Below are 22,567 nucleotides of genomic sequence, written 5' to 3'. Positions count from 1 at the left end.
GGCGGAACAGGACAGGGGGGGGCACTGGGGGGTGTTAACACTGCGGTCGTCAAGTGGTTAATCCTCACCCTTTAGGTCTTGTATTTTACAGAAATTAAGCGGCAAGGAGGAAACAAGTCCAGGAAGTGAGGAGTCCCAGGCAGCACACAAATACACTACAGCTTCTAACCCACTTCCACTCTATTTAATACAAAACTTTTGAATAAAGCACTTTTTAATAATGTGCTTCATTTATATACCCCAAGTTTACAGCAAGGTTTCTTTAAACAAGGCGATTAACTATAGAGCAATCCTAATACTATAATTCTCTATAAACTGTTTTGTGTTGCATTTTATATATAGATGTTGAAGGATTAGCTTCCATAGCTTCTTTTGTCCCATTGTTTTTACATAATCCCTTTAGCTACCTATAAAGGGAACCTGGAGCAAGAGTGGTATGGAGGCTGCCATATTTATTTCCTTTTAAAGCGAACCTGAACTCAGAACTTCATTTCAGCTCTAAAAAGATAAGCAACAGCATAAAACATTTAAAGAAAAACATTTCTTTGTTACAGGTGATACAACTCCTGCAATAAATCTGCAGGTTGTCTGCTTCCTGCTTTTATAGAAGCAGACATATTGTTAACATCCTGTGTTTTCAAATTAGCTGTCGTGGCAGTCAGCTGACACAGCTAAGGGATACAATTACAACTTGTGCTTAGTCACAGATGAGGGGGAATTAGACAGGCTAAACTCTGAGTACATACAGGGTGCATAGCTATAGGTTTTCCTTCTGTTTAGTGCAAGAGTTCAGGTCCACTTTAACCAAGTGGTTAAGCAATACCAGTTGCCTGGCTATCTTGCTGATTTTCTCTGGCCTCTTATACGTTTAGCCATAGACCCTGAACAAGCATGTTGCAGATCAGGTGTTTCTGACATTGCCAAATCTGACAAGATTAGCTTGTTTCTGGTGTTATTCAGAAATTACTGCAGCCAAATAGATCAGCAGGACTGCCATTAAACTGGCATTGTTTAAAAGAAAATAAATATAGCAGCCTACCTATACTTCTTGCTTCTGGTTCCCTTTAAGGCTGGGAACACACTAGGTGGTGCGTGAAAAGTTGCGTTTTGCTGCATATGCATTTTTCTTTTTTTTCCATAATGAAGTGAGTTTTGAGTGTGTTTCGCACATGTGTTTTGCTTGCGTTTTTGTTTTGCACATATGAATCGCAATTGCATTTTGTATGCATTTCTGATATGCAGTTTATGCAAATTGTTTGGAATGTGGCCAGTATAAAAACACGTTTTCAATGTCCTCTCTGACTCATCACTAGGAAGTCAACAGGAAGCAGAAATACATCATCAAACTTGGTTTTTATACAAAAACCCATAAAAAATGCAATAAATACACAATAAAACGCTATGTCTCTGCGTCACCATTGACCTACATTATGTGCATTTTAGATGCGTTTTGTAAAAATATGCAACAAGTTCTGCTTTTCACAAAACGCACATTGCAGAATGCAAACCAATGCGTTTTTTCATGCGGCCCATTGACTTACATTATATGCGTTAACGCTAGCATTTTACGCAACGCTAGCGTTTCTGTCTAGTGTGTTCCTATCCTGAAGAAGACCTCAATCTTTCTGACCAATAACAGTGGGAATCTGACTGAGTACCAGAAGAAATTTGCAGTGGTGTCATTTCTGCGACTGATATATGGATCCCCGTACCTAGTGAGTGATTACAGTGGACCTAAATCTGCTGGCAGATCGATAGCCCATAGAGTTGCATTGGATCTAATGTTCCAATAATGTATGCATCTCTGGGACATTTATCCAGCCCAGTTACTCAGGGTTATTTGTTTTAAAATCAGGTACTATTAAGCAAAGAAGTGACAATGGGCACACTAGCAGTCACTTCCTGCTTCGGGTACGCGGAAGTGCACAGAATTGTATTGCAAAAATACGCTTCTGCGCATGTGTGCCACAAATTTCTTTAAAGAAGCCTGCGTCGTCATAGACTAACATGAATTACAGCCCGACGTTGATCGCCGCAGGAGCCGCGTGGCACCATAGGTATGCACTAAGGTTAAATCGGGGACTTCTGGCGCAGCGTACCGCAACGTGGGAACTTTGGACTTCCCCATAGGGTATCATTAGGTTGCAGTAGCAGTGTGGCAATGTGCCACAATGCACCGTGCCAGTGTGAAAGGGTCCTCAGAGCAGACGGACACAGCGGCTTTAGGTGCCAGAGTACTAGAGATTAATCCTTTCAGCACAGCTCTTCCTTAATCGGGCGCTAGCCACTCTAGCACCCAGGTGGGGGCAGGTTTGTGTGAGAATTGGGGTGTGGTGAGGGATAGTAGAATATCTGTGTAATTACAGATATTCTACTATTGGGTATAGCAGAATAACAGTAAAATTACAGATATTCTGCTATTGGTAATACCAAGCACACTAATTCTCTGGCGCCTTTTTTAAATGTGCCCCTATTAAGTGGCAATAGATCTGCAGTGATTGCTTGAGTACAATCAGACCACAGTGCAGGTTGCTGCAAGGGTATTGGCAATTATATAATTCCGCAAAAGGTGGATCAGCGCAACACCAGGCCGCCTCCGAATAGCCTCCAATCAGATGCGCTGAGCCCCCCCAGGAACTACAAACGCACCTTGAACCCAAACAGAAGCTCTGCATATACACCAAAAGCATGGCTGTTAAGTAGGAGCAGCTGACCAAAAACGAATTAAATTAGTACATAGCAAGGAAATGAGCAGCGCTACTTAAAAACAGACTAGTGCCTACCTGCAAAAGAGTGCAAGCCCCACTTGTGGGATATAATACACACCGAGCATACACATGACCTGTCTACCACTGGAGGATGTTGGCTTCCTGTAACAGCTTGCATGCAACCTATTAAGTACACGTCCCTCATACTGCGAAGAAGTCAATCCTCCATGGGAGGGGCCTAACACTAACTAAATCCTAACCACCTTTTGCGCAATTTTCGATTTTTCAATTTTACTTGGTAGCGCACCCAGGCTATGCATATACATAGGTTAGGATGTAGTTAGTGTTAGGCCCCTCCCATGGAGGATTGACTTCTTCGCAGTGGGAGGGACGAGTACTTAATAGGTTGCATGCAAGCTGTTACAGGAAACCAACATCCTCTAGTGGTAGACAGGTCATGTGTATGCTCGGTGTGTATTCGACCCCACAAGTGGGGCTTGCACTCTTTTGCAGGTAGGCACTAGTCTGTTTTTAAGTAGCGCTGCTCATTTCCTTGCTATCGGCAATTATATGATTGCAATCATGTGCATGCACCACAGGGGAGTTTTTTTTTATTTACTGAGGGCAACCAGAATAATGAAACAAAGATTCTTGCCAGAAATGCATGTATGTTCATATAGTTGTATACCTGCAAATTCAAAAGCTTTTTAACAATTATCACTGTAAGCTGATATGACCCAGGAGAGGGTTGAAAACCCTTTGCTAGCTAATAGTTCTTGTCCTTTGTCTGATAACATCATTTTTCAATTTCGTGTTGAATATACATACCTATCATCTTTGTTAATCTGGTCCCCAAATCCTACAGTATCAACTATCGTCAGTTTCAGACGCACATTGCTCTCTTGAAGTTCATAACTTCTTGCTTTTAATCGCACGCCGGGCTCCGTGTGAGACACTGGTTCACTTTCAAACTTTGTGTTGAAAATAGTATCCATAAGGGTTGATTTTCCAATGCCAGTTTCCCCTGAAAAGATATAAACAATAATGATCACAAATGTAATTAATAAACAGCTGCAAGTCAAGTCAACCTCATAAAGGCCACTTGTCACACTGACTTACTGAAATAGGCGTGTGCAATAGTAAAGACTGAGACATGTTGCTGAGATGTGCAGCAGCGGTTAGTGCATTCCTGGCATGGAAGTGGCTAGAAGTAGAATCTCCCAGTAGTAATATCGCGGATGTCACTGCATGCTGAGTATTATTATCACAGACAGACACAATACATATTGGGCCTGATTTATTTGGCAAAATAATGTAGATCTCACCTATTATATTTGAAAACATTGGTGGCTGTTATAAGGTTAGTAAATCGGTAGTTATTTAGTATTTATATAGCGCTAACATCTTACGTAGCACTTCTGAGTATATAGTCATGTCACTAAATGGCGTGCACGAAAAAGAGGTGCCGGGAAATTTGAGCGCCCAATTATTTTTAAATTGGCAATTACAATATTAAAATATCGTAATCAACTAAACCAATTCTAACACACAACCTCTACCTAACCTTACCCACTTCCCTGCCAATGCCTCACCCTGAATCTGCCCCCCCCCCCCCCAATGCCCAACCTTAACTGAACCCCAAGCCTAAGGCCTGATGTAAGCACCCGCTATTTTTAGACGTATTTTTTACTGCGGCACCCCTTATTTACAGAGCGCCATGCGCACCCAAATTTCATACTTTAAACTGCCACTAACTGGCGCCAAAACGTCCTGCTTTCACTAAATGTCCCTCATAGAGGCTCACAATCTAATCCTTACCATAGTCATTATGTCCATCGTGGTCCAGGGCTAATTTTGGGGGAAGCCAATCAACTTATCTGTATGCTTTTGGGATGTGGGTGCCTGGAAGAAACCCATGCAGAAGGAAACCCATGCAGAAGGAAACCCATGCAGAAGGAAACCCATGCAGAAGGAAACCCATGCAGAAGGAAACCCATGCAAAAGGAAACCCATGCAGAAACAGGGTGAATATACAAACTCTGTGCAGATAGTGCCCTGGCTGAGTTTTGAACCGTGGGCCCAGCACTGTAAGGCAAGAGTGCTAACCACTATTCCTGAAGTATTCCTTGGAGTGATTTTATTCCTCAAATTCTTGAATTTACTGTATTTAAAATGATCTCGCTGTGAATGCTGTATGCAGCTCCAGTCACAAAACATGTCACTCACAAACCTCTTAGCAACACTCACTATGATCTGATATGGACTCACTCAAGGGTTGTAAATCCTCACCACTTATGGGTAGACAATTTCTCCAGTCCGGTTTTCCTGATTACTTTAGATTATATACTGGACATCCTTAAAGGGGCACTATAGTCAAAGATTAAATTCATATGTACACATACATATAAGATGTAAGTTTGACCCAGAGTAAATGCACTATAAATGTTTTACTTCCTATGTAACCGTCACCTGCAGTAGGAATGATAATCTACCAACTCTGAACCTCTTACCGACAAGTTTTGGACTCATCCATCTCCTCGTGGGGGTTCTAGGGTTTCTTTTATTTTTAAAGGCGCTGCTTGAATGACAGTGGCGAAGTCTAGCTGCCAAAATAGCGTCACGAGAGTAGGCAGGCTGGCTAGCATATTTGTATATGTCCTTACCAGGAAGTTTTTTAAATAATAAAAAGAGATGATGAGAATTCCCTACGAGGAGAAGGACCAGTTCACAATCTGTTGGCAAGAGGTTCAGAGCTGTGAGATTAGAATACCTATTGCAAGTAACAACTACACAGAACGTAAAAAAAATTGTGCTGCATTTACTCTGGGACAAATGTATGTTTGTGTACAGATGTATGCTAAAGTTTCCAATTTATCGCCATTGTGCCCTTCAAAGGATTACTGGATTGGTCTATATAAAGCCCGCCGAGGAGTCCCCGATTCGAATCCCAGCAAGGACACTATCTGCAAGGAGTTTGCATGGTCTCCCTGTGTCTACATAGGCACTACAATTTCCTCTCACATCACAAAAACATACAGATACAGTCATGTCCGAAACTGTTGGCACCCCAGAAAAGCAAGTATTTTATCACACAAATCTATTGCAGTGAGGGCCGGTTTCCATTTGTGAATGGGAGCCGGTGTGGCTACGCATCACTTCCACCCCCATTCACTTCACATCTGCATCTCCCGATGTGGAAGTGTATTGGAGGAGATGGCGGGCTAATGCGGCCGTGCGAGAATCTGCAGCTTGCTGCAGATTCTCGGATTGCTCAGCACCACTTCGCAAAACCAGCACTCAATGGAAACTGTTCCATTGCCATGTATTGGTTGCAGTGCACCCACGGTGCGACGCAGCTATGTAGCTGCATTGCACAGCGTACAGTGGAAACGGGCCCTAACATGTTTTGCTATACACACACACACACACACACGTTTATTCCTTTTGTGTGTGTATTGGAACAAAACCAAAAAAAGGGAAGATAAAAGTAAAACGGACAGAAGGTAACAAAACTCAGAAAATGGGCTGGACAAAGTTATTGGCACCCTTAATTTAATATTTGGTTGTACACTTTTTGGAAAAAATAACTGAACTGAAATCTGTTGCTTCCTATAACCATCAATAAGCTTCTTACACCTCTCTTTGGACCACTCTTCCTTTGGAACTGTTCCAGGTCTTTCTTATTGGAAGGGCACCTTTTCCCAAGAGCAATTTTAAGATCACTCCACAGGTGTTCAATGGGATTTAGATCTAGACTCATTGCTGGCCACTTCAGAACTCGCCAGCACTTTGTTGCCATCTATTTCTGGGTGCTTTTGTCTCATTGTCCTGCTGGAAGACCCAAGATCTCGGAAGCAAACCCAGCTTATTGACACTGGACCCACAATCCTTTGGCAGGCCTCAGATTTCATGGTGCCTTGAATGCCTTGCACAAATTCAAGGAACTCAGTGCCAGAGGCAGCAAATCAACGTCATAAAATCATTGAACCTCCACCATATTTCACTGTAGGTACCATGTTCTTTGTAGGCCTCGTTCCATTACACACACACACACAAAAAAAAAGTAGAATGATGTGCTTTACCAAAAAGCTCTATCTTGGTCTAATTACCCCTTATGCTAGGCTGAAGAGTCAGAAAAAGGCGCAGTTGTACTTTAAACAATGTGCAGCTCTATTATTCATAGGATTTTCATGTGTGATTTTTTTCCCCCCCCAAGGAATAAAGATTATTTTAATTTCAAACAGATGCCTGCAAGTGACATTTGTAGAGGTAGTAGAGGACTGTCATCTCTATACAATAACTGAAGGTCCCTATAACCGTATCATCATCAGAAAGCAGGCAGTACTAATAAACCATCTCTAGTTTCTAGGTTTTGCCTTTCAAACAAACCTCAGAAGTTAGCAAGTAATAAAACAGTCCCTTAAGAACACTTAAAAAGGAAAAGCTTACCATTCACGGCTACACAGTTAAACTTTGTAAATGAATCATCAACCTCACAGGCCGCTGAAATTTTAACACCATAAAAATGTCCATCATTAAACAGGGTATCTGTTATAAGTCAACTACCGTCAGTAACCGGGTATCTCATGGCACAACATGTGACAAGCAAGATAGGCTTGTGGAAATATAATATATATATCCCTGTTTTTTGACGCAGTCCTTGTTTTGCACCCAAATACTAAGGAAAGCACAGTACACCAAATATTTAGCCATTTGTCAGTTGCAATACTATCTCTTTCTTGGCTAAAACCTGCTCTGCTGGGATGGATGATTTTTGGTTGAGCATTGGCAAATCATCTCACAACCCTTGTAACCCACCCACCATGGAAAGAGGACATTTCCTTTGCTGATACACTTGTCACACCAATGGCTGAACTTTGTCAGCTGAAACCGAGTCAATCGACATTGATCAGATGGTAGGCTGGCAACAGGTTCTTGCCTGCATAGTTAAAGAGACACTGAAGCGAAAAAAAAATGATGATATTATGATTTGTATGTGTAGCACAGCTAAGAAATAAAACATTAAGATCAGATACATCAGTCTAATTGTTTCCAGTACAGGAAGAGTCCATTTGCTATTTGGTGGCTGTATTAATATCATCTAGGCCCCTTCCTCCTCTTCCATTTCTTTTAGAGGTGATAGTCCTCATACACACATTTATATTCACTCCTATCTGATTATAATGTCCAACCTTGCCACAGGTGTTATCAAGGACCAGGATATTAGTATTGCTGGATAAGATTTATTTACTATGGAGGTTCCCCCCTGGTGATCGGTGCCAGCAGCAGCACTTTGTATTGCATTAGCAATCATTTCTGTGTCAGTTTCTTCTGACATTATTTAAATGCAGTGTGTGTGTATACTCGATAATTGAATTATCTATTATACAATATTTTCAATAAAGTGTAGTATTTTTTGAGCAGCATATACTGGTTTGTGCTTTTTGTTCTATTTTTAGAGTTAAGAAACTCCAGTTGTTATCTCTATGCAAACAAGCCATTAACTCTCCGACTAAGTCATTTAAGGCCCATACACACGTCGGATTTCCGCGAACGACGGGTCGTTTGAACGTCCCGTCGTTCGCCCGCTAAATCGGGCGTGTGTACAGACTGTCGTTCACTTGATGAGGGTGAGTTTGAGCGATCCGCCAGGTATGTCATGGAGAGGGCTGTTATCTGACTTTTATTATCTCAACTGTAAGTGAACTGTTTACTTTTTCTCTGCTAGAGGAGAGTTCATTACTTCACAGACTGCTCTGAAAGACTCATTTTGAATGCTGAGTGTTGTGTAATCTGCACATATTATAGAATGATGCAATGTTAGAAAAAACACTATATACCTGAAAATAAAAGTATGAGAATATTTTCTTTGCTGCTAATCTTCTAGTAATTATTCATAGTACACAACCAATTCACTATCTTTTTTTTTTTGCTTCAGTGTCTCTTTAAGCCTCACAACTGTCAGGTGAAGATGCCCATCACAGTGATAAAAAATTAGAGCCTTTAATGTCGAAACTAGACTGATGTTATAAAGAATTTTCATTGCATGCTTTAGCTTCAAAAATCTAATCAACTTCCTGAAAATGTCTTTTCTTAACTGAATCCTACTGGGTGCATGAAGTGAAAACAGCATCAGGACCGAAGTGACCTGAAGGGATCGGGATAGGGAAGCTGCCATAGTTATTTCCTTACACAATGCAGTACCAGTTGCCTGGCAGTCCTGCTGATGTATTTGGCTGTGGTAATCACACCTGAAAGCAGCATGCGGCTAGCTAATCCAGTCAGACTTCAGTCAGAGCACCTGATCTGCAGGCTTGTTCAGGGTCTATGGCAAAAAGTATTAGAGGCAGAGATTTAGCAGGACAGCCAGGCAATATGCATTGTTTAAAAGGAAATTAATATTCCAGCCTCTATATCCCGCTTACAGTGGGTTGCAAAAGTATTCGGCTCCCTTAAAGTTTTCCACATTTTGTCATATTACTGCCACAAACATGAATCAATTTTATTCGAATTCCACATGAAAGACCAACACAAAGTGGTGTACACATGAGAAGTGGAACGAAAATCATACATGATTCCAAACATTTTTTACAATTAAATAACTACAAAGTGGTGTGTGCATAATTATTCGGCCCCCTTTGATCTGAGTGCAGTCAGTTGCCTATAGACATTGCCTGATGAGTGCTAATGACTAAATAGAGTGCACCTGTGTGTAATCTAATGCCAGTACAAATACAGCTGCTCTGTGAGGGCCTCAGAGGTTGTCTAAGAGAATATTGGGAGCAACAACACCGTGAAGTCCAAAGAACACACAAGACAGGTCAGGGATCAAGTTATTGAGAAATTTAAAGCAGGCTTAGGCTACAAAAAGATTTCCAAAGCCTTGAACATCCCACGGAGCACTGTTCAAGCGATCATTCAGAAATGGAAGGAGTATGGCACAACTGTACACCTACCAAGACAAGGCCATCCACCTAAACTCACAGGCCGAACAAGGAAAGCGCTGATCAGAAATGCAGTCAAGAGGCCCATGGTGACTCTGGACGAGCTGCAGAGATCTACAGCTCAGGTGGGAGACTCTGTCCATAGGACAACTATTAGTCATGCACTGTACAAAGTTGGCCTTTATGGAAGAGTGGCAAGAAGAAAGGCATTGTTAACAGAAAGCATAAGAAGTCCCGTTTGCAGTTTGCCACAAGCCATGTGGGGGACACAGCAACCATGTGGAAGAAGGTGCTCTGGTCAGATGAGACCAAAATGGAACTTTTGACCAAAATGCAAAACGCTATGTGTGGCGGAAAACTAACACTGCACATCACTCTGAACACACCATCCCATTGTCAAATATGGGGTGTTTTAAAAAAAACATATCCATGTGTTAGAATGTCCCAGTCAAAGTCCAGATCTAAATCCAATCGAGAATATGTGGCAAGATCTGAAAACTGCTGTTCACAAACGCTGTCCATCTAATCTGAGCTGGAGCTGTTTTGCTAAGAAGAATGGGCAAGGATTTCAGTCTCTAGATGTGCAAAGCTGGTAGAGACATACCCTAAAAAGACTGGCAGCTGTAATTGCAGCAAAAGGTGGTTCTACAAAGTATTGACTCAGGGGGGCGAATAATTACGCACACCCCACTTTGCAGTTTTAATTTGTAAAAAATGTTTGGAATCATGTATGATTTTCATTCCACTTCTCACGTGTACACCACTTTGTATTGGTCTTTTACGTGGAATTCCAATAAAACTGATGCATGTTTGTGGCAGTAATGTGACAAAATGTGGAAAACTTCAAGGGGACCGAATACTTTTGCAAGCCACTGTAATTCACTAGGTTTGCTGCTTTATAAACCAGTTGAATTATATGTAGAGCTGTACTTCCAAGTGATATCCCACCTTCTGCAGAAATATTACTGGGTGCGATCACATTAAGGTTCCAGACAGTCAAAACATGGAAGTTCCCTGATCTTACCATATTTACTTGAATCAACTGACAATATTTTATGCTTGTGGATGTCCTCATACACTTTAAAGTGGACCTAAATTCAGAACTTCCTCTCTGCTCTAAAAAAAAAAATTAACAGCAGCATAATAACCTTTAAAGCGGACCTGAAACCTGTAAAAAACAAAAACAAAAATAAGAGTTTCACTTACCTGGGGCCTCTGCCAGCCCCCTGCAGCTGACCTGTGCCCTTGCCGTCCTGGACCGATCGTCCGCTCCCCCGCCGCGGCTCACTTTTTTTTTGCTTGTACTGGAAGCCAACTTTCAAGTCGACCTCCACTGCACGCTGGCCACGAGTATCCCTGTATGCGTTCCTGTAGCCAGGAGCGCCCTGTGCAGGCGCAGTACGAGAAAATCGAGGAACTAGGACATTTGTGGCCAGGCAACGCAAGCTGCGCAAAGTGAAAGTGAGCTGCGACGGGGGACCAGAGCATTGGTGAGTGGCTCCATGGGCACAGGTCGGCTGCAGCGGACTGGCAGAAGCCCCAGGTAAGTGAAACTTTTTTTTTTTTTTTTTTAAACGGTTTCAGTTCTGATTTAAAGAAAAAACATTTCTTTGTTGGTGTTCTATACGTTTTAACAGAGAACGTGCAATGTTTACTTCTTGGTTTCCTGCGAGCAGAGAAAGGGTTAACCTACTGTGTTTAAATATTAGCACAGAACCTCTGCACATTCTGCACCATTCACAAACAGCTGATAGCCCTTATTTGCACTTGCTGATTACGTGCAGATAAGGGAGAATTAAGGTGCCCATAGATCAAGCAATCTAGGTGGCTGATCGACCATGAGACCGATCTCTTGCTGATTGAATCTGTTGGCTGCCATAAACCGCAGGTCAATTCCCAATCAATTTAATCAATTCATCTTTTGGGAATTGGCCTTGTGACACTTCCTCATCTAGCCACCCCTGGACGGGGTTAGATGCCAGTGCATTTATAATTTACCTGTCACGCTATCCCCATGTGTCCACCGCCATGTCCACTCTGTACTTCCTCAGTGTCCTACAAGGATGCCGATGTATTGCACGTGGGACGTGTGTGTGACGTCACACACACACTCCCCACGTGTTATTATGCCGGTAACCATGTCGGGCACCAATGCGGAAGTACTCGGGGACGGCGTGACAGGTAAAGTATACAGTGCTGCCCATAATTATTTATAGCCCTGGCAAATTTTGACTTAAAGTTACTTTTATTCAACCAGCAAGTAATTTGTTGATGGGAAATGACATAGGTGTCTCCCTAAAGATAAGAAGACTATGTACAAGAGGCATTATTGTGGGAAAAATACAGTTCTCCTCTTTTATTTACATATGAGCAAAAAAAGTGTCCAGTCAAAATTGTTCATACCCTTCTCAATAATCAATAGAAAAGCCTTTATTGGCTATTACAGCAATCGAACACTTCCTATAATTGCAGACCAGCTTTTTGCATGTCTCCACAGGTATTTTTTCCCATTCACCTTTAGCAATGAGCTCCAAAGCTTTCAGGTTGGAGGATGTTCTTGCCATCACCCTGATCTTTAGCTCCCTCCACAGATTCTCAATTGGATTCAAGTCCGGACTCTGGCTGGGCCACTCCAAAACATTAATGTTGTTGTCTGCTAACCATTTCTTCACCACTTTTGCTGTGTGTTTTGGGTCATAGTCATGCTGAAATGTCCACTGGTGCCCAATGCCAAATTTCTCTGCAGACTGCCTGATGTTGTCGTTGAGAATCCTCATGTACTGCTCTTTTTTCATGATGCCGTTTACTGTGATTAGGTTCCCTGGTCCATTGGATGAAAAACACCCCCAAAGCATTAGGTTCGCACCACCATGTTTGACAGTGGGGATGGTGTTCTTTCGGTTGAAGGCCTCTCCTTTTTACGACAAATGAATGAAACATCATTGTGAACAAACAATTCAATTTTTGCTTCATCTGACCATAACACAGAAGACCAGAAGTCTTCTTCTTTGTCCAGATGAGCCATTTGCAAAGGCCAATCAAGCTTTTGTGTGCCTTATCTGGAGAAGTGGCGTCCTCCTTGGTCTGCATTCTTGAAACCCAGCAGTGTGCTGTGTCCATTGGATTGTCTGCCTTGAGTAATTGCCACCAGTAGAACCAAGAGTCACTAGGATGGCCTTGGTGGTGGTCCTTGGATTCTATTTCACCTCTCTCACTATCCTCCTAGCCAGCACAGGTGTCACTTTTGGCTTCCGACCACATCCTCTGAGATTTTCTACAGTGCGGAACATCTTCTATTTTTTTTTAACAACACTTTACACTGGAGCCACTGGAACTTGAAAACATTTAGAAATGGCCTTGTAGACCTTTCCGGACTTGTGCGCAGCCACAATGCGCAGCCGCAGGTCCTCACTGAGCTCCTTTGTCTTAGCCATGACTGTCCACAAACCAACTTTTTGGTAAGCCTCTGGCAGGGTCCTTCATTCCCTAGTACAAGCTACAGGATCATGTACTCCTGTCCTATTACCAACTTTTTGGTAAGCCTCTGGCAGGGTCCTTCATTCCCTAGTACAAGCTACAGGATCATGTACTCCTGTCCTATGACAGCCTGTACTTTTATTACTGGGCCTACCTAACCAGCCCATATTGCATGATCATGTATTTTGTACAATTTGCATGTATAACTTTGTTCTATGTTGCATAAGCTTGTTATGTTTGTCATCCTTGTATCGTTGTATATATTTATTGTCCAGCGCTGCGTAATATGTTGGCGCTTTATGAATACAATAAATAATAATAATAACTGTAGAGAGCTGCAATTTTTCACCTGTTGAGTTGATTAAAACAGCTGTTCCCAATTAATCAGGGTAATTAGGATGCTTTAGAACAGCTTGGACTATTTGGAGTGGTATAGAACTTTGGATTTTCCCACAGACTGTGACAGTTTGTGAAGGGTATGAATAATTTTGGACTGGACACTTTTTGCTCAAATCTAAATAAAAGCTGAGAAATGTTTTTTCCCCCCACAATAATGCCTCTTGTACATCCGCTTATCTTTTAGGAGACACCTATGTCATTTCCTGTCAAAAAATTTGTTGCTGGTTTAATAAAAGTAACGAAGTCAATATCTGCCAGGGCATGCACGGGAACCGAAGGGTAAATCTCAGTGCAGTGGAGTTGGTACAAAAATCGTCTGACTCCGACTCCTCAGTTTATGAAACCACCGACTCCAGGTATCCAAAATTGCTCCGACGCCTCGACTCCTTAGTCTAATTTTTACAAAGGCTATGGATTTGGTTCAAAAATCATCTGACTCTGAAAACTGTTCCGACTCCCACTCCACAGCCCTGGTAAATCTAACATTTGGGGGAGGAGGCCTGGGTATCTGTCGTGTTTGCCACCACACACACTTGCCCAAGATTTCACAGCATATCCGATCGATACATGCAACCAATTTAGGCCTGAAATTGGTCAAATCACGGATCACCATGCTCGATAATTATTTAATAGATTGGTCAATCAGCCGCAAAGTCAACTTATGTTTGGCCACCTTACGACTGTTCTCTGTAAATACACACAGGGTAAATTTTTCTATGTTTTCCCATGTCTGCAGTGCAAGAGTTAGGTCCGCTTTGAATTGTGTGCCTTTATATATATATTATCTAGTGCTGACATCTTCTGCAGTCCTTTATGTACCATATATAGTCATGTCATGAACTGTCTCTCAGAGAAGCTAACAATCCAATACCTAGTGTTCTTGACCAGATTTCAACCAAAGACCCTAGAGCTGCTAGGCGACATTGCTATCTACTACATCACCATGCTGCCCAATTTGTATTTATTTAGTACTTATATAGCATCTTCTGCAGTGCTTACACAGTATATAGTTCTTGTTGCTAGCTGTCCCTCAGAAGAGCCCACAATCTAATACCTACCATAGTCATGTCCAGATGTAGGAAATTTCCATTTAAGGAAAAGACAAATTACTTATCTGTGTGTTTTTGGAATGTGGGAAGAAACCCACGTGAACCGGGAGAACACACAAGCTCCTTGTAGATAGTGTCCTGGGCCAGATTCAAACAGGGAACCCTGTGCTCCAAGCCGAGACTGCTATCCACTACACCACTAAGCAGCTTCTCTACTTCTTTTACTCCCGAACGAATGGAAACTTTCCAGCAATTTTTTTATTCCAACAATAAATTTCAGAAAAAAAAACATCATCAACTTTTTGCTACGCATAAAGACTGGGATTACAGTAAGAGATTCTTGAGTCACTGTCACATAAGATGAAAATCAGCCCTTCTACTGCCAGCACTACATGTACAGCTTTAGGCAATTATCGTCTTTGAAAGCACTTAACAATATCCACTACACAATTGTCTACAAGAGAAACAATCCGATATATGCATAGAAAGGCTTCCATTAGCTCACTGAATCTAGAGCAATTGCTTCATCCCAGATCTTTCATGTCAGTGTTAAGGTCACATGACAAATGTACTATTTACTCTTTATGCAAGGTCTTGTAGACAACCACTACCAGATGGAAACTGGAATGATCTGTCAGCCAGATGCGTGTAACCATTATAAACATATTTTTAACTAATTCAAAAATACAAAACTTAAAGTGGACCCAAACTAAAAATACAAGATTTCAGAAATAAAATCTATTTTCTAAATTATAATAATAAATAGCAGCCTTTTTTCAGTTGCATGATGACAAATATAAAATATATTACATTTATTGTAGGAACCCCTCCCTTCCTTTCAAATTGCCGGACAAAATCCGGCAAACTGGTGGAGTAGGTGGTGTCCAGCAATGGAGGAATTGCTAATGGCTGCCCCCAGTTTAACCCTAGTTATTAAAAGAGAAGGCTGAAAAGCATGCACTGAAATGCTCATAGGTTTGAAGGAGTGTTTATTTATCTTTGTATGTGTTAGAGTGGTGCAACTAAATATTTTTAATTAAAAAAAATGTTTGGTTTGGGTCCCCTTTAAAGCTACAACTAGAAAGCCCTTATCAGAATAATTTTTCAGTAAAAGCTTACCTTAACTGTGGACGATATTAAGGGTGACACTTCTATACATAACATGCAGTTGTTTGATACAGAGTCTGGAGAAGATTGGAGAACATAAATCATCCATCAAACCTAGCCTGGGATTTATTAAATGTGGACTTTTTTTTTTTTTTTTTTTAGGTAGTCCTTCTTAATGCCCTGAGGCACTGTGAATATGCCCGATTCCTATTTATTATCTAAGAGTTTAGCGTCAGGTATAAATATACACGAGTTTAAGGAAGAGCTCACAAAATTGTGAATAAGAACTTTACTCACCAACACATAGTATATTAAAGCAGAATCCCTGGGATGTAGATTTGTTGACAAGCTGGTCTGGAAGACTGTCAAATCCAACATGTCCAGACAAGGACAGAGTTCTGAGGTCATCACTAGGCGACTGGAAAACAAAGAAAATGAATTAAATGACAAAAAAAAAAAAAAACCTTAAAAAATATTTTCCTCAAAAATTAAATTAATATTTACTTAAAAAAAAGAGCCAAAAACATTGTTAGTGTGATACCCACTGGAGGAATAATAAGTTAATTTGCTCTGTGCATGTATGCAAGAACAACACAGTTTTTAATAAAATAAATGCAGCATTTGGTTTCATTAGCATGTCATGCTCAAAAGAGTAGACCCACTTTTGTTAAACAATTGTAATGAATCAACGCTACACAAATCCTTTTGCAATGGATACCATACCCCTCCATTTAACCCAGCAGTGACCATAACCATTTAAATCCAAGTAAATTGAAACAACTCACTTGGGATGTATAGTATAGCACGCTGCCCACTCACTATTCCTTCTCTGTGGCTATTCCTGCCTCTCTCTGGTTCCTGTTGTGAATAGGCTTAATAGCATCCGAAAAAGATGTCCGTAGCCATGGAAACACAATTGGCAAGTGTAGTAGCATGGCAGCACCTCAGGTTGGAACTTGATTGTACTAATCTAACTGTATTGTATGTTTCACTATTGTTGGTTTTCTACCCTATGGAAGTGGATGGTGCTATATACATATACAAAAAATAATAACCTGCTGGTCTATTTACTTGCATAACGTAGATATTCTCCTCTTCAAAGCATTGCATTAAATCTTACGCATCTCATACATAAACTTGTTACAATGGTCACCCCTAGTCTAATGAGAGGTGGTAAGTCTTGTGACAGGTGTTTGGCTGACATCATTAATCTGATCTCAGACTAACTCATCTGTTTGACCCCTTGACATAAGGACCTTACAACTGGGGTGTTACCATCTTTATTGATCCAATGGCTTTCTGTGGTATATGTCATTGCGCTGTTTCTTAACCACTTAAGCCTAACTGGACGAATATAATTTGTTCAGTGTATTTGTGGAGAGTGCACCACCAGTTTGTTACTAAACGAGGCACATGTGGTATCATTTTAACCGTGAAGAGTTGTAGAATACATTTTGGTGAGTCTTAAAGTTTGGACGCACGTCACATAAAAAAAATGGGTAGGGACAAACTTAATCCAACATAAAGTAATTTTCAAAATTATGATCAAACTTGGGAAAGTCTTAGCAAAACTACAATAGACATACTGTATGTGGTAACATTTTAACCCTGATAAGTTCACATATTTTGTACCAAAATAAAAAAACTTGTAAAATGAAAACAAAGTGACAGAATGTAAGAGAAAAAACATGTATTGTTACCTTAGGAACTTGGCTTTTTAAATATGTATGCCATGAGGGTATATTACTATTATTTTTGCAAATAAGGTCTCACTCATCGATAGTGTACAATGAGAAATCAAACAACTAAATGTTGTTATAACCAGGATGGGTTTAACTTATACTTAGCACTGTTTATTGTAAAGAAATGCAATTTTTTGTCCGCAACACTTGCAAAATAAATACGTCACCAAGCGTGCTAGGGCTCAAATGTATAATATAAAAGGGAAGAAAAAGAAAGCCCACATGTACAGCACCACTGGGAAAGAAACAAAAAAGTTTATTCCAATATACTAACATGCAATAATTATTGACACAATGAGAATCAACAATGAATAAAACCAATTAAAACTGCGACCAAATCAATATCCTGCTGAAAAGATTATATCATATGAATGTACGAGTTATAGCATCATAATGCATAGAAATCTGTAGTAGATAAAAGTTAATACCAGCAAAGTGGGCTTCTGATAAAGGCCAACAGTGCTTGAACCCGGGTTCAGTAATATAAGTGCAAAAATACTGTGCAAATAGCAAAAAATATACAATACATATATATGGGTGGATAAAAAAATACTGTGCAAATGGCTGCAAAACAACAGCTATATAGGAGCAGCCTATGAGGTAAAGTGCATAAGAAGAAAGGTAAAGTGCAACAAAGAAGATACTTATGCCCAAGTGAAGCTGGTATGATGCAGACAGCAGGAGGAAAAGTCGGTACCCCTCAGGACAGTCCCGCTAGCTCCGCGGGCATCACCCCGCTTTGAAGGAGAGAGGACACCCAAGAGAGAGCTGACTGCACTCAAATAGTGCTTTGTTTTATGAATGATTAATATATGCATGAAGTCAGAAAAAATTGAAATTCAATGATTATCTCTAGTCACCAGCATAAAAAAAACTTCCAATTTTCACCCGGTCTGGCACTTACCCAGGTTACAAAACCTTCCAGTAAAATGTGCATGCCATATATCTTGTTCAGAGACAAAAGATTGTAAAGACCCTTGCACTCTGCGTCACACCACATTACTCTTTACCGCCACATCCCCACTGCAAGGGCCATGGAAGTCTATGGTAACTTGCACCCTTCATGCAGTGCGACTTGGTGCGCATGAATAGACCAATGGGAATCCCAGGGATGTACTTCTTGCTGAGCAGGGAATACGTCACTTGTTGGGGAGCGGTGCTATGCATATGACCCTGTCGCCACTGTGGTGCGGGGTCATATGAAGGCTGATTTCTGCAGTGCTTGCGCCACATCGTACTGCAATTAATAGATGTGCAACCGGCCTAAATGTAAACTGTGCTGTTGTAGCCCTTTAAAAGAGGGGAGTGTGATGTGGAAATGTGATTGACATGTGTACAGTAAACTTAGCATGTTAGGCTAAACTTTGTTTTAAAATTAGCATTGTGGAATAAAAACGGTGCATAGAGTGAGGTCTAAGTGTGCTTTTGGTGTCATGCACTTGCGGTTGCTAGGTGACCGAGTACACAAAGCGCAGAATCTTCCAGAAGGTCCGCGCAAGCAGAGAGAGAGAACAGTGCAGGCGCAGAGGTCACAGTGGTGCGAGACACACCCTGAGGGGACTTGTTTAAACCAGTTCCCCTCATAGCTTTCAGTCAGTCAGGCGGCGGTGAGCGAGGGGACCAGAGGCCCAGACGGAGCAGCCGTAGCAGCCACCCCATTAGGCATAGCGGGGGCCCGGCGGCAGCTATCTGGACACGGCCAAGAGGAGAGAGTAGCCAGAGACCAGGCGGCTACGGAAAAGTGCTAAAGAGAAAGCAGGCCAGATCCGTGAAGTGCACAGAGAAAGAGAGAGACACTGTGAGACAGATGAGTATAAGTATTGCGACTTTGCCACAGACTGTACTGTACTGTACTAGCCTGAGATTGGATGAAAAGAGACTTATCTTTTCTGAAAGAAAGGTACAGTTAACCACAGTAGACTGGATTTATCCTCTGATGAACGTGGTGGGATTAGAATCTGCCTGCTTGAAGAGACAGGAACCCTATGGTGACAAAAAGTCATTTCTGCAACTGAGTCTTGTATTGCTTAAAGAAACAGACTGTTCCCTAGTTAAAGCAAGTGTGAGAGAACTTTGTCGCCTAGAAAGTAAAGGGCCTCTGTCAAACCCTCAATTGATATCTAGCTCAGCCGCAAGTGGGGATTGTGATAAAGAGACATTTTGCCTGTCAGCCTGCAGCAATCATTAAGATATATAACAACGGAATATTGAAGTAAATATAAAAGTGAAAAATACAAGATTTGTGCAGGAGAGAGTAAGAGAGCTTTGGAGTTAAAGTGGACCCAAACTAAAAATACAAGATTTCAGAAATAAAATCTATTTTCTAAATTATAATGATAAATAGCAGCCTTTTTTCAGCTGCATGATGACAAATATAAAATACTAGCCGACCCGCGGCGTAGCATACGCCGCATAAGAGGGTAGAGAGCAGAAAGGTGGTATTGGGCACAGCGGCGGGGAGGGGGGTTGGACCCCCCCTCAACTGGGTCTCCCATGTGTGCTCTACCTCCAGCTTAAGCTCAGCAGGAACCTCCCCCTCCTGCTTAAGCACAGTAGCAGCCGCCACTATTAATAAAAGGGAGCGGGCGGAGATGACTCACCTCTTCCGTGTTCCATCGTGCGTTCCACTGTCGTCACTTCCTGCAATGCCGCGAACTGTATTGGTGTAATTTGCCTTTTTAAAACAGAAGGAAATCTGCAATAATTCAGCTATAAGTGAACATTTGTGGTTACCCATTACGCACTGCTACTAAATATGCAAATTAGCCCTTTTCCACCTTGGTAAGCCAAGCAAGCATCCAGAGCCGCTGGTGTACAGCAAGCATATAGCTTTAAATTTTACACAGCCATATCAAACCCACATGTAGACAGTCTGTTTCAGACTTTTGGTCCTCATCAGTACATGGCAGGGATTGATACGGCTGTATGAGATAGGGCTTGGAACAGTACAACAGAGTAACCAAGCAGCTCAGGGTGACCCAAACCACTCAGAATGTATAGGTGGATAAAAGGGACCAAAAAGACCTCCTACTGAAAAAAAGCAAAGCTTGGTGTAATTTTCCTTCCTAAAACAGAAGGAAATCTGCAATAATTCAGCTATAAGGGAACATGTGTGGTTACCCACAATGCACTGCTACTAAATATGCAAATAATTCCTTTTCACCCTTAGTAAGCCAAGCAAGCATCCAGAACCACTGGTGTATAGCAAGCCTACAGCTTTAAATTTTACACAGCCATATCAAACCCACATGTGAAAGCCTGTTTCAGACTTTTGGTTCTCATCTGTACATGGCAAGGATTGATACGGCTGTATGAGATAGGGCTTGGACCAGTACAACAGAGTAACCAAGCAGCTCAGGGTGACCCAAACCACTCAGAATGTATAGGTGGATAAAAGGGACCAAAAATACCTTCTACTAAAAAAAATCAAAGCTTGGTGTAATTTGCCTTCTTAAAACAGAAGGAAATCTGCAATAATTCAGCTATAAGTGAACATTTGTGATTACCCACAATGCACCGCTACTAAATATGCAAATTATTCCTTTTCACTCTTAGTAAGTCAGGGTAGCCTATAGCTTTAAGTTTTACACAATCATATCAAACCCACATGTGCCAGCCTATTTCAGACATTTGGTCCTCATCAGTACATGGCAGGGATTGATAGGGCTGTATGAGATAGGGCTTAGACCAGTACAACAGAGTAACCAAGTAGCTCAGGGTGACCCAAACTACTAAGAATGTATAGGAGGATAAAATAGACCAAAAATACCTCCTACTAAAAAAACCAAAGCTTGGTGTAATTTTCCTTCTTAAAACAGAAGCAAATCTGCAATAATTCAGCTATAAGTGAACATTTGTGGTTACCCACAATGCACTGCTACTGAATATGCAAATTATCCCTCTTTGCCCTTGGTTTGATATGACACTACTTCTTCTTCTTGCTTGGACCAGCCCCTTCTTCTTGCTTGGACCGGCCCTGGGGGCAGGGCGCTGCTTCTTCTTCTTGCTTGAAGGTTGAGGCACTTACTCTATTATATATACATATATATATATATATATATATATATATATATATATATATATATATATATATATATATATATATATATATATATATATATATTTTACATTTATTGGAGAAACCCCTCCCTTCCTTTCATATTGCCGGCAAATAATCCGGCAAACTGGTGGAGTAGATGGTGTCCAGCAAAGGAGGAATTGCTAATGGCTGCCACCTGTATAACCCTAGTTATGCAAAGAGAAGGGTGAAATGCATGCACTGAAATGCTCATAGGCTTGAAGGAGTGTTTATTTATATTTTTAATGTGTCAGAGTGGTGCATCTAAATATTTTGAATTAAAAAAAATGTTTGGTTTGGGTCCGCTTTAAGGAGAACCTGTCAGTTAAACGAACAAGTTCTGTTAACCTGTCAGCAGAAAAGGAAAATATCTGTGTTGGAGTCACACTGCATCCTGTGAAATTAAAGGAACTACAGTGCAAAGGAAAACAGCATCTGATAAGAAAAATAAGTCCAAACAGATGTGATGCTTTAAGTGTTGCTATTACACAAGTTGAAGCTTGATCTAACCGCAAGAGAAAGTGTTCTTACTGTAAAGGGAAAGATTGGTGCTGTTCCTGGGTGCACTTGTTTTCTTTGTTTGTTTTGAATCTTTTTATTTATGTTATCCATTAATTTCATTATTTTTATTTGGTTATTTTAGGGCCACAGTACATATGGGGAGAGTTTGAGAAGAACTCTAACACCCCCCCCCCCCCCCCCCATAAGGTTTTGCTGAGCAATATAGCTTGGACTTGGTATCAAGGGACTGAGACTTTGTAGAACCGAAGTTGCTCAGTAGACCTGTCCATTCCCAGGCCCATACACAACAGCCTTATGCACTGGAATAATAAGTGTTGTATTGAGTGGTGGTTGGAGATTGTAAAAGAAAGATCTGTTGTAGCTCAAACTTGTATGTAAGAAGTGTATACCGGTATGTAACCTGACTTTTCCTTCCGCAGCTTCTTACCGATGCACGGCTGTGTAGAGGATTGTACTGAGGTGTTTATATGAAAAGAATATATATTTGTGTTGAGAGTTGGTACTGGTGGAGAAGTTACCAGTTGGTACCATTGTTAAGTTC

The 22,567-nt window shown here is 41.1% G+C and overlaps 1 protein-coding gene across 9 annotated transcripts in view; it reads right to left on the bottom strand.

The window, feature by feature from the left end:
• Positions 1-22,567, bottom strand: part of SEPTIN11 (septin 11) — a 146,320-nt gene that overhangs the window by 51,094 nt on the left and 72,659 nt on the right. For all 9 annotated transcript variants that reach the window (XR_011020341.1, XM_068233549.1, XM_068233552.1 and 6 more), the window contains exons 2-3: positions 15,982-16,102; positions 3,537-3,732 (exon numbers count right to left, since the gene is read on the bottom strand). Coding sequence is in view for 8 of the 9 variants with exons in the window: in XM_068233549.1 (XP_068089650.1) it covers positions 3,537-3,732; positions 15,982-16,102 (317 nt within the window). In the remaining variant the exon portion in view is untranslated. The remainder of the gene's footprint in view (positions 1-3,536; positions 3,733-15,981; positions 16,103-22,567) is intronic.

The sequence above is a fragment of the Hyperolius riggenbachi genome, chromosome 1, assembly GCF_040937935.1.
Source record: "Hyperolius riggenbachi isolate aHypRig1 chromosome 1, aHypRig1.pri, whole genome shotgun sequence".
Taxonomy (NCBI): Eukaryota; Metazoa; Chordata; class Amphibia; order Anura; family Hyperoliidae; genus Hyperolius; species Hyperolius riggenbachi.
The sequence above is the reverse complement of the archived record's forward strand: the minus strand, read 5'-3'. Positions and strand labels throughout refer to the sequence as shown.